Source organism: Physella acuta, unplaced genomic scaffold (genome assembly GCF_028476545.2).
Source record: "Physella acuta isolate Inbredline_101_S28 unplaced genomic scaffold, ASM2847654v3 ptg001662l, whole genome shotgun sequence".
Lineage (NCBI taxonomy): Eukaryota > Metazoa > Mollusca > Gastropoda > Physidae > Physella > Physella acuta.
The window spans coordinates 59,539-78,150 of NW_026733175.1; the positions used below are offsets into that span (position 1 = coordinate 59,539).

Below are 18,612 nucleotides of genomic sequence, written 5' to 3' on the forward strand. Positions count from 1 at the left end.
GAAGTCAAGAGATGTTGGATAGGGCGCAACCTACGCAAACCTTCAACCAAGAGGTCTCTGGGGATATTTTTAATTTTTTAATGGGCCATATTCCAGCTAGGGGTGACGAGGCAAAAGAAAAATAAGACGTTGAGTGATCTACTTTAAAAAAAAATATAGGTCATTCTGGTATAGACTTCAGTACTTCAGAAATGGTATGTTTGGATGTTGGATATCACAGGTTTATTAATAGAGATTGGATACCGGGATGACATATGTCGCTAGAATATGTCTCAGCGAGAGCTGCTAGTGCAATGCAATGCCCAGAAACGTACACTTTGTTGATGTGCTCTTCGTGTATGCCTACATTCTCACAAAATCTATTTTTATCATATTTTATCGATAGTCGATATATAACTTTATAAGTTAAAAATTCCTTCGCATTTATTTTTCCATCTTTATCTATCTTGCCTGGCCATTGGGTAGAAATCATTTTTTTTTAAAAGGGGGACGCTATCATTGCATTCCGTGATATTTTAGTGATTACTACTAACCTCTATTTTTTCTCCCGGCGTAATCCTAAATTTATTTTAAATTTACTTTTTTTTTCACTTTACGCGCGTCATAGTTAGATCTATATGCCTCCATAAGACTTGGTATGAATTGAATTTTTTTTTTACTAGATCTAGATCTAGTGCCTAATATAAAAAAATATTTTAATTTATAACTCTCCTACAAATCCGGGTCAGTATTAAATTAATTGCTCAGTTATCATAATAAGTTACATAATATGATTTGAAAATGTTAAAAGTTCTAAAATTCAATTTTAAAATATCTGTTCTAGATCTAGATTTAAATGCAAATTTGAAATTAGTTACCAATTCATTATTCTACTTAACTTTAACCAAACCACCTACATAAAAAGCCTACATGTCTTGTTCGCCGAGCTTTATTTTTATAAGTGAAATTTTAAAATATTTATCTGGCCTGCACAAAACAGAAAAATAGAAAACACAGAAGCTGAGAAAGTGTAGTTCTGTAGTTAGATTTTAGAATCTAGATTTTCTAGATCGATCTATCTAGACCTAGTTCTAGCAATATGTTTTTAATGAATAATTTATTAATAATTATAGATCTATATTTTGAATAGTCATCCAAACTTCAAACCAATGCATTATTCTCTGTCAAGTCTTTAAGAAATTTAATTACAGTCACTCAGCAGTGACTTACACAATTACTAAATAGTAATTAGTCTGTCTGTTACTCCTCACTAAAAATAAAATTGTACACAATCCGAGGCCAAACCCATCACCCCGCTAATATTAATAATAGTAATAGGTAGTATTAAAAATAAGTAATAATATTAATAAGACCTTAAGAAGGTATTTTCAAAGTAGTTTATGGACAAAAGATATGGTTGCAAATACAAGAAGAAAATTGTGTAGGAGGAAATCCCATCCAGATCCAATATTACAAATACAATTAAGAACAAGAGGAACAATAATACATTTAAACTAAACTTTACAAGCTGTTTACTGCTAACATTAGTAACAACTAAAATACAACACTGATTTATTGGAACAGATAGAATTAACTGTATTTTTTAAAAGCTTTTAATAGTGTTAGATGTCAGTTATTTAATGACTTAAATAACTATTTTAAATAGAGTTATCATAATATTGTTTTTTGCAGAATAACCATGAAGTATTTTTCAATAATGCTGAGATCACCAGCAAGGAGCTTCAGCTTAAGTGCTGCAAAAAACAATCTAATGAATTCACCTCAAGTTACCTTGCCTTTGAACTTTGTACAAGGCCTAAGGCTTGATTCATCAGGAAACACAACATTTGATCTAGTAACACCTGCTACTGGTAAACATAAACTGATAATGAAAGAAGCAAGTTTAACAAAACATTGTGATTATTAAAGAAAAACAATAGATTTATTTATTTAATGAAAAAACTCCCACTGTTTTTTTTGTCATAATTTCAAAATACAATCACTCACATGAAATAAATTTATAATCTGATTTCTTTTTATATGCAGGGAAAAAAGTGAGAGAAGTTACTGTTTCTGATAAAACAGATGTAGACAATGCTGTTTCCTGTGCAAGAAATTCTTTTAAAGCCTGGTCTCGGTGGTCTGGATTTGAAAGAGGCCAAGTTCTTAGAAGGGCTGCCAATATAATCAGAGTAATTGACTAACAGTTGAAATTTTAATATTATTTATTATGTGCCATATTTGTCAGCATACTTGATGTAACAGAGTATTAGACACTCCTGTTTTTAAAAATATCTATACATATCTTTAGTTTAAACCTGTTCTGTATAGGGGTCATCCATAAATGACGGCAAACTCGTAGGGGGGAGGGGGGTCCGTAATTTTGTGATAGTGTGTGATGAGGGGGAGTGGGGGTTCAGATGGTGCGATGTCACACTTTTGCATTATAAAAAAGCAATGTTAGAAAACGAATTTTAGACGTTATTTTGCGTTTTAGATAACTGTTTTAATAAATTGTAATAGGAATTGATTAAAATACTCGAGTTCAGACAAGATTTTGGAAAAATATCGATGTTTAAAAAAAAATTTCAACTGCAATTTTGAGGGGAGTTGTAGGCTGAGGTGTGACGTCATTTTAGGGGGGGGGGGGTCTGGCTTTTTGTGACAGAGGGGAGGGGGGAGGTAAAAATCGTCAAAAAAAGCGTGTCGTCATTTATGGATGACCCCATATCATTAAACTGACAAATTTTTTTTTATGTGGTTATGATTATCTCACAACAGCCCCATATGTGTTTTAGTTTATTATCACCATTTACTGGTTTTAAAAAACATTTTAAGCAGTTAGTTATTGTGAATTACAGTCTTGATTAATTGAAACTATTGCTGTTTTACTTGTGGATATAATTGTAGAACAGGGTTGAAGAACTAGCTTATACTGAAGTCTTCGACACTGGAAAACCAATATGGGAGGCCCGTTTGGATATAATAGGTTGTGCAGACAGCATGGATTATTATGGAGGCTTGGCTGCAGCTCTGACTGGTACAGATATGTTTACAAATTTCCAGGGGAAATATCAGTTATTTATAAGCACTCAACTAAAAGATCAAGTTTTTCTATAAAACTTTTTACTTAGGTGAATTTCTACCTTTGAATGGTGGTAGCTTTGCCTACACAATAAGAGAACCACTTGGAGTTGTCGGAGCTATTGGGGCTTGGAATTACCCATTCCAAATGGCTACATGGAAATCTGCACCTGCCCTTGCATGTGGCAACACAGTTATATTTAAGCCATCAGAATTTACACCACTTACAGCTGTCATGTTGGCTGAGATCTATCAAGAAGCTGGACTTCCTGATGGGTGTTTTAACATTGTACAGGTAATTTACTTTTTAAAATATGATTCTTATGACTCAACCTTGTTCAAACTAATTCCACTACACGTAGAATTAAGACAACATCCTATCAAAAACTCAGAAATAATTTCAAATGTTTACATTTTTGGAAAGCAAAACAATTAACATTTGGTATATGCCATCTCTCTTAACCTTTTATTTCTAGCAGTAGTAGTATGATTTATCAAAAAGAAAATATTACAGTGCTGAAATTGTTGATAACTGAAAAACTGCTGTTTAAGATTAATCTTATTCTAAGACATTTCTTTTTATTTCTTTTTTTTTTAGCATTTAATAAATGAACTGACTTATTTATAAAAATGCCTGTTGACAGGGAACATCTGATACAGGTCAGCTACTGACCATACATCCAGGGATAAATAAAATTTCATTCACTGGTAGTGTTAACACTGGATCTAAGATCATGTCTGCGTGTTCTAAGGTAAACTACTTTTACTCATTTACTTTTATAATTGTAATCTAAAAAAATCTTTGGAAGACCTTTGACTAAAAAAAAAGTTGTTTTATTATAAAATGCATATTATATTTTTCAAAAGTTCATGCTGATATAGGACCAGACTAAAGAAAAAAAGAAATACTGCCTTTAAAAAATAATACATACTGAAAATTTGGTTATATGACATAATAGTTACTGCATCCTTTTAAACATAAAACTTTAAAATTATACTTATTATAGCATACAAAGTCAAAAGTCAAAAAATATTTTGTTCCTATTGCATGTCTCATTTTTTTTTTTTGCTTAGGACATAAAACACTTGACACTTGAACTTGGTGGCAAGTCTCCACTCATCATTTTTGCTGATGCAGATCTGAAAAATGCTGTTAAAGGGGCAATGTTAGCAAACTTTTCCAATCAGGGACAGGTAAAGTAAAAACTTAAATTGGTCCTTTTTTAAATACTCGTATAGTCTTACTGCACTTTTTCTCAGAGATTAAAAAATTAAATCTTATCTTTAAAACAAAAATGATAAGTTAGCTTGCAAAACCTTCTGAGTTTCCTCAGATTGATTTTGAAGAAAACTCGCTTTTATCATTTTAATCTTAGGATGTTTTTAAAGCCTTTTTGTGCTAAAAGATCAGTTTTAAAAGTATCTTTTTTTTTTTTACAAAAATGAAAATAACAGATTGACACTTTATTAAATAGTCCTGGTGGGATAATTTTTTTTTCAGAATGTTGACTTAAGTTTTCAAGTTGACATCACAAATATTTAATTTTGCTTTTGTATTTTGGGAAAGATAATGTAATAGAATATAAATATAGCGATTCTAAGATACTCTTTTCATAGTAAGATTTTGTTTTCAAAAAGTAATGTTAGGTAGTCATTTGTTTTTATATATTAAAAAAATTGTACATTTAAAAAATTTGCTTGAGGCAGTTTTGTTTTATTTTATAAGGTTTGCTCTAATGGTACCAGAGTGTTTGTTGAAGAAAGTATAGCTGAAGAGTTCCTTTCCCAACTGATCTTCAGAGTGAGAATGATGAAGATTGGAGATCCAAGGCACCCAGACACAACTGTTGGAGCAACAATCCATAAAAACCATGCAGAAAAAGTCCTAAATTATGTTGAGGTGGCCAAAAAAGAAGTAAGAAGTTATGAGCCTAATTAATAAATGTTTTTAATTTGTCCAAAATGGACTACACAAAATACTTTAATTATGATTTTTAAAGACATATACTTAATTGCTTTACATCATCCAACTTATGGCATTTTATAAAAATATTAACCTATGACTGAAGTTTATTTTTTAAAATGTCTTGATTTGCAATCTATAGGGAGCCGTCATTGTGTATGGAGGTGATCGTGTTAACATGGATGATCCTAACCTTGCTGGTGGATATTACCTACGGCCATGTATAATAAACAAATGTGAAGATGAAATGACTGTGGTTAAGGAAGAGATCTTTGGTGCCGTTATGTCTGTGCTGACATTTAAAACTGAGGACGAAGTTACAAGGAGAGCAAATAATACAGAGTTTGGGTTGGCCGGTGGTGTATTTACTAGGTGAGTACTTACATAAAAATCTACTGAATTATTTGGCGGTGGTGTATTAATAATGGGATTACTTAGTATGTAAACTTACAATGTCTTTACCAACTTCAATGTAATTTCTGAAGCCCTGTCAGATCGGGAAACTAGTTTTATCAATCCAAGAGCAGATAAAATCAGTTGACTGTGTGCTGTAAAATATTTCAGAGACCTACAGCGTGCTCATCGAATAGCCTCCAATCTCGAAGCTGGTTCACTGTACATCAATAACTACAATGTTTATCCTGTGGGTGTTCCGTTTGGTGGGTACAAGAAATCTGGAATGGGCAGAGAGAATGGAGCTGATACTTTGAATTACTACAGCCAAATTAAATCAGTATTCGTTGAAGGAGGAGATATTGATTGTCCATACTAGTCAATAAATAAGAGGTTGGGATTTTTACAGAATTTTTTTTCCCACTCAAAAAGTCTGCATTTAAATGCTCAACCAGAAAGGTCTGAATTTTGTTTCATTTATTTTGAATCAGATATTTAACATATAGACTTAATAGACAATGCATTTAATGACATGGTATCACATGTAAAGGTCTATAATTCTTTTTATTTTTCATAATTAATAAATTTTATATCAGATGAATGCAAATGTTGGTCGCCTTTGAACATATGCAAATGTTTCTGTTATAAATCTTATTTGAAAATATACCTATTTTTGCTTCCATATTAACTTTTTAATTTCTGTTCTTTCAATATCTGTTGGTCATTATAAAGATATATTATAAATTTATAATCTCTTGGCAGTGAATATATTTGAATTCTTGTTAATTATGTATAAATTAGGTTTACAATGCTGTTATACTACACAAAAGGCATTATGTCCTTAGGATGATCTGAGTCTACCCTACTAGACTATAGGTGATATTGGTGCCATTATCTTTTAATATGATTGAGTCACAAATTCAAATGAATTCTACTCATCTGCCTTAAGGGCCATCAGATTTAAAGGTTAAACTTAGTTTAATTGAAATGTGAATCATTTTTATTGTTTACTGTATTTATTCATTTTTTGGTAAACCAGCAAACACTTCAATTTCATCATCTTTAACTGCAGAGAAAAATATAATTTTTTATAACCTTTTGGTGGATGTAATAACTTGATAATTTATGGGTTTTGTTTTAATTTTTACTCTATTTTATACTATAATTTACCATACCAGGTTTTTTTTTAGTCTTTGTTTGTCATTAAACAATTTAGTTCTGCTGCTAATTGCCAAAGACTAATTGATTCTGATGTAAAGATTGCTCATTATTTGTTTTTCCAATTACCAATGTGTCAAATAAACTAAACAAGATACAATAAAATATTAGCAGTCATTTATTTATATTTAGACATGAAAAAATTCACTTTCGTTTTTTCTAATTAGTACATTCACACAATTACAACAACAATTTGTAAAATGTCTCATTTGATGTACACAAGTACAACATTCAATCAGTTCATTCATTCATTGTAATTAGGCACAAGATTTATTAAATGTCCCTAGTCCTATTTAAATACAAAGGTGTTAACTCATCTTCAACACTTAATGGTTGCTACTACAAAAAATAGAATCTATTATAAAATACAATGAATTATTGATCGAGAAGGTAAAATTTTTAAACGTTATGTCATAACTTTGTTTTAAACCTGAAATAAATTGCAACCATGACTAAGTAAGCCAAAAACTGATTTAGCATGTCTAGCTTCATGTTTAATACTATTAAAGAACAATCTGAATAAACTATTTCAAACACTTCCACACCATACTTCAACCTCAGTATATGTTTTTATATATTTACATTTGCAATGGGAAGCACAGTTTGAATAACTACATACATACAATCTAATATATTTATACTGAACTATAGTTTATCATACAACAGTAAAAAGCTGGTATAAAAAGCAATATTTTAGCTTATTTACATACCAAGAATGAATTTTTAAGTTAAAAGAACAAATAGCTATGATTATAGTACAACTTTAATCACTGAAAATTTAAATTTAATTTTTTTCCATAAACAAATTATTTTTAAAACCCTGTCTCATGAAATAGACTGCCATCAAGGAGGGACTATAAAAATAAACTTTTATTTTTATGAAGACCAAAGCAAGCGAAAAACAATTTAAAATTCATTGCACACGAGAAAATGTAACAAAAAAAAAGAAAACAGAATTATGACTAGGACATGTAAGTAGCAGAGAGAAAATATGAAAAATTTTACAATCAATAACTAGACTTTGCGTTAATCACTCAGAGATAAAATTTATCAGCATTAGAAATATGAATCAGTAGTTAAATAATTTCAGCTTAAAACAATTTCACATTATCAAAAACTTATGACAACTTTTATAAAGAGTTTGCTGTAAATTTTAAATAACTACACAATATAATAAAAAGAGCACACTTGAATTAGTGTTGGTTGGATTAAATACTCCTTTCAATTCACAATAAATTTTTCAATACCTTGGTTTAATATAATTTTTAAAAAGATTTTTTTTAGGTTAACATAATGTTGAATGAAATTGGTTAACTAGATGACCATTTTTTTCTTCTCTATTAAAAAATGGCCTAGCAATGATGTTGACAACCCACACATGAGTTATATTAATGAAAGAAAATGTAAGTCATTGAAATACTTATTACAGTTGAGGATGAACACAACATAGCCACAAATTTGCAATTGCTATCAGCACTGAAAGCATTAGTGTCTAACTAAAATCTAATATGAACAAAAAGCATAATTCAAACATAAATAAACTTTTTTCATAATTAGAACTAGTTAAATTGGACAATGTGACATTTTTCTAACGAGAGTACAGGATGTGAACGACTAGTTGATCTCATCTGTTCGAACTGCATTCAGCGCCCTTGTACATGCCAAGGCTAGCTATGTTGTTGGCTACACTGAGTATTGAAAATTTTGGTGTTTTCTTCTACAGACAACTCATACTTTCAACTAATTTAAGTTTAAAATTATGTACAGAAAGAAATCGCTCTCGCAAAATAATAAGTTAGAAACAGTAATGTGATAACAACATGCAAAACATTAATTGAACAGACCGTAAAAACATTTGCACAGCAAAAAAACTTACAACTTAATAAGCTAGTCTAGCAACCAGGTTACCAAAAAAAAATTGAATAAAACAATATTTGAAGCAGTTTATATTACACAGATGAGTTAAAATTACTGTGTTCTTTGATCTGAAACATTCATCAGTTACACTCTTTTAAAAAAAAAGTAGCAAAATAATCTTGTGTAACTTAGTTTTTACAGAAGTGTACAGCATATGGATGGCAAGAACAGAAGTAATGCTTTTAAATGAAGTCTCATTAATACTTTTAAAATGGACAAGACATCTAATGATTTTTAAATTGCATAGAAATGTACGAGTTAAAATTGATATCTGGTGGCACCGTTTAACAAGCAAAGAAAATATTAAAGCTAAGCTTAACAAACATCTAGCTTCATCAGAATAAAAAAATTACATCCCAACAATTTTACAAAATTTTGGTTGAATGCACCAGTTTTACATAATTTTTTTTTAAGCATATTGAATGTGTCTATCCATAACTTATTATACAAAGATATTGTGTAATTGTTATATGACTGGCAGTGAAACATGGAAATCAAATATCAGTTAAAATAAAGTGCACTTTTTAATTGATAGCATGCTGCAAGCAATCTGTTTGTTGTGTATAATTAGGCACAGCAATTGAAGTACTCGTATACTACAAATATGAACATACTTATTTTTCAACAATGTTCTGGAAAGTAAAATCTTTTTTTTTAAAAGAAATGCAATATTTCTGAAAATGTATCAAATATATAAAATTTGAAATCAAAATCATATCATGGTCCAATTACAAAAGTAACAATAAGTAAACAAAAAAAATTGAGCCAAGAGTATTCTTAAATTTTTTTTTACTAAAACAAAAAAGTGTACTTAGTTGCAAATTATTTTTTTACTTATTTTACCTTAAAACTGCTATTTAATAGCAACACAAAAATCCCATTAATTATTTTGTTTACTGTAATTCATAGTAATATAACAAAAATTCAGATTTATGATAAAAGCCAGACATAACCAGCAAATAATAACTCCTCATATATTTTTCTACTTTTGCCTTCCTCATAAAATACTTTACCATTAGTACACAACTATAAATATAAAACTTTAACTTAATTTGTTTTGATATTCAGCTTAACATGAAACTCATAATTGGTAACATTTGGCAAAATGCCACAGCAAATTGTGTTTGTACATATTATACATTTCTATCTTGTCATGATTTATATAAAATTGTAGTGGTGAACTAAAATTACCCTAACATTACTGTTAACAACTTGGTGAACTTAATTGCCATCGTCACACTGACAGCATAGGTGTATATGACTAAAGTTCTCAGTGATATAATTCAATAAAACTCTCTATATAATACAATTTTTTTTCTAAAAGACATCTCCTGATCCACTGTGTTGAGCCTGAATTAAATTTTCTGCTCTTCTTCTTTGACTTCTTCGTAAGGCGTCAGCTCTACGGTATGGTTCATTTTTTAGATCTAAGGGAAAGAAAATTTAGCAAAATTTTATATATATATATATATGGTAAATCTACATTTAGCTTGCAGTGCACACAATTTATAATACTGGGGAAACAGCCATTGATAAACATAAAAAAGCTCATCTGGTTTATCCTAGAATGCTGTCAACAACTTTAATTAATTACTTCATAAAATTTGGTATCAGTTTTTAAAACTAAAATAAACTAGTGTAAACCTTGCTAATTTAACATAGACGTTCATAAGGTAGATTGATTGTAAATGTAAAAATTGATAGTCTATTATGATTAATGGAAGAAAAAATAAACAAGCTTATTTCAATGAACAGCAATCTATATTTAGATTCTATTTATAGGCATACATATTTTTAGAATTACAGAACTTCCTATTTGACAGATTTACAAAATAGTTAATTTTGTCAGACAGAGTGTCAGCATTGCTGAGTGGAAAGTTACCAGCAATACAGAAAGTTTAAGGTACGGGGGATAGTTTTGTGGATTTTTTTCTTTATAGTGCAAATGGGATAAATAAACTTTTACATGCATACTATCTAAACTAGAGTTAGGGCTAGCGTTAGTCTAAGGAAAAAATAATAATGATTTTATTTCAGAGAAGATAAAGAATTTAAAGTAAATTAATGAAATAGCATCTCCATATATGTTATGTAGGCATTTCTGTTTTTAACTCAGCCATTTTTTTTTGGTATGGGAGAGGAAATAAGCAAGTTTCTTTACTATAAACCTTAAGAGGATATAAGCAGAATGTTTATTTTTTCTTCAAAGCCCATTAAGAGGAAAAAAGTGAGTTGCTTATTTTATCTCAGTTGACAGAAATAATCACTACCATACAAATTATGTCAGGTTTAATTTTCTGAACATTCACATAACACTACTTTAAAGGCAACTTACCTAAAAGAATGTCCTCAAGAGCTCCATGATACATGTCATCTTGTTTTAGCAGCCTTCTTTGTTCTTTTCTTTCCCGGTTACGATTTTTTAACTCATTTACCATGGCCTCCTTGGAACAAATAATAAATTTGATAATTAAAAGTGTAACAACTGAATTCACTGAATACCCAGTACCCCAACAGTTTTTTAACCTATGTGATGATATTTGTGTTCTGAAAATATGACTGATAACTCAATGCTAACAAAAAAACATGAATTGTTTGTATTTTTAAAATGTGTTGCACTATGCAGGGAGGAGCTAAAAAAAACTATTAATGTACAGATACTAATGTTTATGATGCAGAATAATTTTTTTTTACAGTAGTCTTATTTTCAAGGTAAAAACACTACTATTGGTCAATTTAAACAGGTTCTGTTTAATTACCTGTGTTACTTTTTTGTCCTTTTTCTTTACAGGTTGTACGTCAGGCTCCAATAATCCATGTTCTAGCTTTCTTCTTCTCTCATTATCTAAAAGAGCTTGCTGTAAAACATTAAACCAAAATAGCACACTCTGAAATTCACTAGATAAAATTTTCAATAATTTCAATACCTGAATTTTTTTTAAATAAAAAATTATTTTTATTTAATGATGAGCTACTTAAAAATTATTTTGAAAATTATTGTTAAATTTAAATGTTAAAATTTTTAAAAATATATAAAAGAAAATTATAAAAGTAGGATTTTACATTTTATGAGCTTTGAAGAAGAAAGAATCAAACCTTAAAACTAGACACAAATCTGACTATTTGTGAGAAAAATTGAGCAGGTGATATGCTTCTTGGATTTTCACCATAAAACTCCACCACTTTCTTGTATGAGTCCTAAATTTGTTTTTTAAAAGTAAAAATTAAGTTCTATTTACAATTAATATTCCGAAGAATATAAATAAACTATGCAACACTTACTCATCTTATTAAATAAACTATTTCCAAAACAATAGTTTTAATTATCATTACCTGGCCAGTTTTTACATCTCCCAACAGTTTTTTAAATTTCTCCTCAGCATTGGACAGGAAATCTTTTAAAATGGGAGGATAGTCTCTGGAGTCTTTACGAATAATTGCTTCCCTTTTTGTCAGCTCCATTCCTCTCTCTAATTCATGTATGTCAGTGTTGATGTTCTCCATTGAAACTATTTTTAAAATACAGACAATGAGTTTAACAATTAATTAATGTTAAATCAAAATGATGTTAACTAATGAATACAAGATTTAGAGAACTCACCAACAGCTGCCTTGTCTAAAAATCTGAGTTCTGAATCAAAATTTAAAAGATCTGGGAATTTATCCTGCACTGTCATTACTAAGAAATGCATTAATGTTGTCTTTTTGTCTCCAGATTTCGTATCTACCAACTGAAATTTAAATAAAAATGTTTAGTAACTCACTGTTAACAACTAATCAGTTCGTATAAAAAAAAATCATGAAACTAAACTTAAATTTAATAATAATTTTTAAGCATAAGAACAAGTAAAGTAGTATTTAAAAAAATTAATAATTACAAACACAGTATAGTAGTTAAGGCCTTTGCCAAAAAATTTTTTTTACCTAGCAAGTCTAAATAAAAAGTATGAATGAACATCTTATTCAATTACGTACACTCATTTTCAAGTTTCACTAAAGTCTTAGAGCTCAGTATATAACTGATAAGTGTCATTGTGTGCAAGTACGATTTTGTAAGCAACAAATTACCTTAGATCAGTAATTTTTTTAAGCTCTAGAATTATATAAACATTGTCATAAGAATTTTACCATATCAAGACTCTGTAGCTTAAATCCATACACTGCTCCTCTTTTATTACTGTTCATATAGTTCCCAAGAGCTAGAATGATCTGCAATTAAGTAAAAATGATAGCTGATTCAAGTATAAAGTAATTAGGATTTTTCAAGTTTAACAGTCACAGTAAATTTAAAATATAAGGACAAATTTAAAAAACTTACTTCCATTATCTTGCGAACTTTGTGTGAATTTTTTAATGACATAGATGCAGCAATAACTGCATTTACTTGCTAAAATTGAAAATAATGCAAGAAAATATTAATAATCAAAATATTTTTATACTAATAATATTGAATTATAAAAGAAAATGATTTAATTTAAAAAGATGTAATTCATAAAGAAAACTATAAAGAAATAAAACTGTTTATCAAAATGCAAAAATTACAGTAAAATAGTAATTTGAAAAACCTACTGGTTGTAGCTGATGTATGTTGTCTGAAAAATTACCAATAAAGCTCATAATCTGAAGTTTTTGAGCCAATCTTTCTACTTTAACCATCTGTTAATTAAAGATTTGAAGGGTTTTTTAATTTAAGAAAAACATTTTTACAACAATAATATTGTCCATTCACCTTCAAAAACAACAATCGATTGATAAATTAAACATTTTTCAAAATGTGCCACAAGGTATTTTAAAAAGGTTTAAAAAATAATTATATAAGGAATAGATAAAGATTACCTGTAACATAAATTTGTCTTCGTCTGATAATGAATTAACTGATTGTCTCTCTCTTTCAAAGTTTTTATATGCTTTTGTCTGAAAGAAATAAAATGCTTTCATGTTTATCTCCATTAGGATCTCTTCAGGGATAAAAATAAATGTAATTACAAAACTAATGTTTCTGAAATATTTAAAACATTATTAAAGAAAAAAGTATTCATTTTTAAAACAATTAACTAGCTCATTGAGAAAAAAAAAAAAAGATTTCATAAGAAAAGTGTAGTTTTGCCAAACTATTATCAAACAATATACCTCTATTTCATTAGGCAATATAGTCATCATAATATCTACAACATCTAAGGATAACTTTTTTAGGTCCAGCCTGTGAACAAATGGAATATAAACAATGTAAGAATAGTACATTATTAAAAATGGGATGATCTTTTTATTTTATTTTACTAATAGTTTACTATTATTTTGATCTTTCAAATGCAATTGGATCATTTTTACCTTTGTATACATTTACTACTTACCCATTTATTGCTTTTACAATATCATCATTTGATAATTCAATTTTCCTTCTGGTTATAGCTTTGAAAAAAATTATTATACAAGTTGTAAAAATGAATGTGACTTAACAAAAATAACTCTCAAACTTCATCAAAATTATAAAACTTCTGTATTATTTTAAAAACCATTTTATGAATATATAAGAAATTGTCAGCATAAAATTGTGTTTATATAAGTGATTTGGACATTAAAGTATTTAACTATAAAACACCATTTATTTAAAATCTGTTTGACTTATTTAAATTTAAAACTATTTACTTACCAACATTACGCAATCTATTTGCTTCTAACAAAGATACAGTTTCTGGCTTTTTATTTTTTTTGAGCAGTTTGGGTGTGCCATCTCCTCCTCCTACTAGAGGCCCAGCAGGACCCAACCGAAATATGTCTTCAAATTCATTAAAATCTATAACCTGTGAGATTGATTTTAAAACAATGTTAATAACTAGAAAATATAATGTTAATTTCAATGTTTAAAAAATACTTGAATATACACATAGGCTTGATTTTAAAATGTCCGTATTGGTATAACCTATAAGATAATTTAATCAGTTTCTATTTTACAGTAAAACATTTTCCTTAAGGGAACTATGTCTAGTGACAGACTTACAGTATATAACTTCTCATCATCCAGATCTGAGAAGATAGTTCCTTTGAGCTGCTGTGGTTTAAGTGGGGTCCAATTGAGAATTGGCAACCGATACTTGGTTTGAATTTTCTTTTTTATGGTCATTGCTATTTAATGAGAACATAGTTTTTATTTTAAACAACACAAATTTAAGCCTCAACATAAATTAACAGATTAGTTTAGCAATTATGTCAAAATTTTGCACGCTCAATTAAATTCAAATATTAAATATTTTTAAAATGATAATCATAGAATACTAACCATCTATGGGAGGAATGCCTATGCCTGGGGGAGGAGGTGGTGGTGGAGCTCCTGGAGCATTAGGAAGTGGAGGAGGTGGGGGAGGCGGTGGAGGTGGTGGTGCAGAAACAGGGGACAATGCAGGAGTTCTTATTGGAGATCCTTCTGAAGAGCTGCCACCTGCAAGTAAATTAGAAACTATCACAATTATGAGCACTGAAATATAAGCTGAAATATCTGTAAACAGATAAAATTCCCTTTTATAAAAAAGTTTTATAATGAAAGGATATTAAAAAAATTGAACTAAAATGGAGATAAAAACAGCGTATAATCAGGATAATTTATCGAAGTATAAGAGAAAATTTTATACTGTTTAAAATAAATGTAAAACATTTACCTGGTAAAGATTTCAATGTTTCCAATTCTAAAAGCTTAGCATCAAGCATACTAAGCCGTTGCCTAGATTCTTCATCTTTCTCCATCATAGTCTGACGAAGCATATTCATCTCTAACTCTTGCTTAGATGTTAACTCCTATAATAAAAAAAAGCATTAAATAACTTTTTATGTCTTATACCCTTTAAATGATAAACCTATGTACTGTTGGGCGTAACTTCACTCTATTTTAACAGCTTTCATGCAATAAACAGAGGTTATGATAAAGTCTTTTCCCTAACAATAAAAAAAAATCTTGAAGATTCTAAAAGTAAAACATATGACACCTAAAATATAAAAAGACAGAAAAGCAGAACTCACCCTAAGGTCCTCCAATTCTGCATTAGCTTCTGATAATTGTTTTTCTAACTCCACTAAAAAATATAAATAAATTATGTTAAAGTAATTGTAACTTGCAATAAAAAATCTATTATAAAAAAGCATCCAAACAAAATAATCTGTACAATTTACCTGTTTTGGTCATTGCTTCTTCCTCAACCTCTGCTAATCTTTCTGTAATATGAGATAAATCATCCTCTAGTTCTGCCACTTTTTCTAGAGCATCTGTCTTTGTTTCTGAATCTTCCAGCAATTGGGCCACATCAATCATGTTATCTAGATAAGCATGGACTTGCACTGCAAGTCGATCACTCTCTGTGTTGCGTAATTTCTAAAGATACATTTACATACAGTCATTAAATTAAGCAAAAAATAGTGTTTCCTTCTTAAAATCATTAAACAAAACATCAAGAAAAATGCTACATTCTATTTAAACTCACTGATAGATAGTCATCAAGACCAATATTAGTACATTCATACTGTAAATGAACTCGAAAATTCATGTTTTCCACGGAGTGGACTACAATATTGATGAACTGCATACAAGCAACCTGAAAAAAAAGGTACAATGTTTTTAAAATGTATAAATATTGAGAACTTCTTATACAATCTTTTAAAATAATGTTTAAAATGTCCACCGGTAAAAGAAATAAATAATTTAATAAGGTTAATTATATAAATATTATAATACAGTGCTCAGAGTTTTAAGGCTTTGTGTCTTCGATATGGTACACATGTTCTTAGATTTGTCTAATCCTTCCACCATCAACAACATAATTTTCTAGCATATTACAGGTTTTTAAACAGGCTATAATTAACAAAAAAAGTACAAAATTATTTTGAATACTTTACCATAAAATCTATGTGGAATTCATCATAATTTTTAAAATAATCCATAAGAGTTTCAAATCTGTGCTGCTCTCCACACACCTAAAAGGAGAAATTCATAACTTAACCAGGTAAATTGAGAAATTTCTAACTTGTAAATGAAGATGAAATCTTTTTTGTCTCCTTAACAATTGTTTGAAAGTGCAGTATCTGCAGTAAACTATGCCATTATAATTCATATTTATATTACAGGTATCTATAAATGTTTTTAGGCCAGGAAGTCAATGTGCATGCTAGTAGTTTAAAGTAATTTTTATCTATGTATTTCAAGTTCACTTATTTTAATGACAAAATGTGTAACATCATAATTTTTAAGTTAGAAAATTAAAATTATAAAAATGTATTTTAAGGTTGTTGTTTTTTTTTTAATTTATTTATATTGGCTGCATTGTTTTAAATGCTTGAATAAAATCAGGCTTACATATTTTGAATATAATAATAGCTAGACTGCAATGTTGGTTTTTTTTTTTTTTTAAATGGCTTTGAAGATTTTTATGTTTTTATCAAATAGTTCTTAGAATAAAATTTCTATTAGGATAGCTCACAACAATGTCTGGTATAGATAGTTAATTTCAGCTTGGACGATCTATTAAAATAGTACATATTTCTTTATTCTATTTAAGCATCTGTGTATACTTACATCTTTAAAATTATCAAACGCTGAAAGAATAATATCATGCCCACCACTGACTAAACAAACAGCTGCCAAAAGTTCCAATACAAGAGCCTTCGTCCTGAAATATTGCACAGTACACATTACTTTTTTTTTATTAAAGCTGTGCACAATCAGTATAGCATTCATTAAAAGTGGTCTAAAAATGTCTTTAAGTTAATATTTTCCTTTGACTTTGATCAAACAACAAAGTTTTAATATCTGAAATACATGACCTTTTCAATTACAAGTATTAATATTAATACCCTTTCTACACTAAATATAGCACATTAAAAATATGAATAGGATGTATTGCCAAATCAAGAAATACCTTAGGCTTCTATGATTCAAACTGAGCGCAATACAGTTGATTGCATCTGTGTGGGCTATCACTAAATTAAAACCATACTGAAATATTAAGAAATAATTTCATTAAATAGAATAAAATTCAAGCAGTATTTTTTTATTAGCACACTTCACAAGTATAGAAATTTATAGAAGTTAATTAGTAACAATTACCTGGTGATTCATAATTGCTCGTAAGCACATTATGCACACATGTACATCGTCTCGAGCTTCACCCATATTTAACTTGTTAATATATTTTGAGCTGCGCGGAGAACCAATTGTATTAGATCTTTTAAGATATCGTTTAGGACTTCTGCTTAATCCGGAATCCAAACTCGAGGTTTTTTCATTATTTAACAGCTGCTCTCGTCTGAAATAATATTTTTAATAACGTAATTTCATACTTCATATCACACTACAATTAAACCTCATTATAATTTAAATATTTTGTTGATTTATATGTGGGACACTGAAAATGTATTTTTTTAAATGTATCAATCCTGTAATATAATTATACATTCAAGTGCAGCTGTTACAAGCATATATCAGAATAGAAAGTTGTTTTATGTGCAAGTGTTTTTGGCTAGGCTTTTTCAGATTTGAAAAATAGTAAAATAATAAGATAAATACATTTTAGTCAAATACATAAGTGATTAGTTGGTTTTCAAATAACTGTTTAGCAATTTTATTTTTTAATATAACAGATTGAAACTTAAATGTATTTTAGAGAGAATGCAAGTCAATTAAAACTAATCTCCCTAATGTATATAATGAAAACTGATGACTCTAGTAGTCTACAAGGGTTGGGGATCTCTGCTCCTGATCTGACCTTCATATTGATATGTCTTAAAGAGACTTGATAATTTGATAATAAATATGCAATAAAAATATATAAATAGAAGAGGTGGTATAACCACATGTAAAGCAAAGTTCTGATTTGCTTTTTTATATACCTCATAACAACTTGCGAAAAGGATAAGTAATCTACCAGGACATCAAGACCTTTGTTGTGTTCATTCAAGAATTCTCTAACCCACCTGGAAAATAGTTTAAATCATGCTAGAGGAATTTTTAAAAGTTGTATCTACATGTTAACTATTAAAAATAAAATATTACAGGGTTGAATCATAGATGAACATTT

At 28.9% G+C, this 18,612-nt stretch overlaps 2 protein-coding genes across 7 annotated transcripts in view; one reads left to right on the forward strand and one right to left on the reverse strand.

The window, feature by feature from the left end:
* LOC131929692 (4-trimethylaminobutyraldehyde dehydrogenase) lies at positions 1-6,752 on the forward strand. 3 transcript variants are annotated; one of them, XM_059286031.1, is made up of 10 exons: positions 1-53; positions 1,672-1,850; positions 2,026-2,171; positions 2,890-3,019; positions 3,114-3,358; positions 3,708-3,815; positions 4,138-4,257; positions 4,790-4,978; positions 5,169-5,398; positions 5,591-6,752. In XM_059286031.1, exons 2-10 carry the CDS (start codon positions 1,679-1,681, stop codon positions 5,796-5,798), a joined length of 1,548 nt encoding a protein of 515 aa, XP_059142014.1. In that variant the 5' UTR covers positions 1-53; positions 1,672-1,678; the 3' UTR covers positions 5,799-6,752. The 3 variants fall into 3 exon arrangements, with proteins under 3 accessions (XP_059142014.1, XP_059142012.1, XP_059142013.1); XM_059286029.1 differs by lacking the exon at positions 1-53 and adding an exon at positions 963-1,009; XM_059286030.1 differs by lacking the exon at positions 1-53 and adding an exon at positions 989-1,017.
* Positions 6,740-18,612, reverse strand: part of LOC131929691 (formin-like protein) — a 22,040-nt gene continuing 10,167 nt past the window's right edge. For all 4 annotated transcript variants that reach the window (XM_059286026.1, XM_059286025.1, XM_059286024.1 and 1 more), the window contains 24 exons: positions 18,425-18,508; positions 17,643-17,841; positions 17,455-17,531; positions 17,112-17,205; positions 16,436-16,513; positions 16,024-16,134; positions 15,716-15,914; positions 15,566-15,618; positions 15,208-15,343; positions 14,832-14,990; positions 14,553-14,677; positions 14,205-14,355; positions 13,906-13,963; positions 13,685-13,754; positions 13,391-13,468; positions 13,124-13,210; positions 12,873-12,941; positions 12,683-12,763; positions 12,156-12,285; positions 11,888-12,063; positions 11,651-11,752; positions 11,314-11,412; positions 10,890-10,998; positions 6,740-9,981 (listed from right to left, as the gene is read on the reverse strand). In XM_059286026.1, coding sequence (XP_059142009.1) covers positions 9,872-9,981; positions 10,890-10,998; positions 11,314-11,412; positions 11,651-11,752; positions 11,888-12,063; positions 12,156-12,285; positions 12,683-12,763; positions 12,873-12,941; positions 13,124-13,210; positions 13,391-13,468; positions 13,685-13,754; positions 13,906-13,963; positions 14,205-14,355; positions 14,553-14,677; positions 14,832-14,990; positions 15,208-15,343; positions 15,566-15,618; positions 15,716-15,914; positions 16,024-16,134; positions 16,436-16,513; positions 17,112-17,205; positions 17,455-17,531; positions 17,643-17,841; positions 18,425-18,508 — 2,635 coding nt within the window. In that variant the 3' untranslated portion in view covers positions 6,740-9,871. The remainder of the gene's footprint in view (positions 9,982-10,889; positions 10,999-11,313; positions 11,413-11,650; positions 11,753-11,887; positions 12,064-12,155; positions 12,286-12,682; positions 12,764-12,872; positions 12,942-13,123; positions 13,211-13,390; positions 13,469-13,684; positions 13,755-13,905; positions 13,964-14,204; positions 14,356-14,552; positions 14,678-14,831; positions 14,991-15,207; positions 15,344-15,565; positions 15,619-15,715; positions 15,915-16,023; positions 16,135-16,435; positions 16,514-17,111; positions 17,206-17,454; positions 17,532-17,642; positions 17,842-18,424; positions 18,509-18,612) is intronic.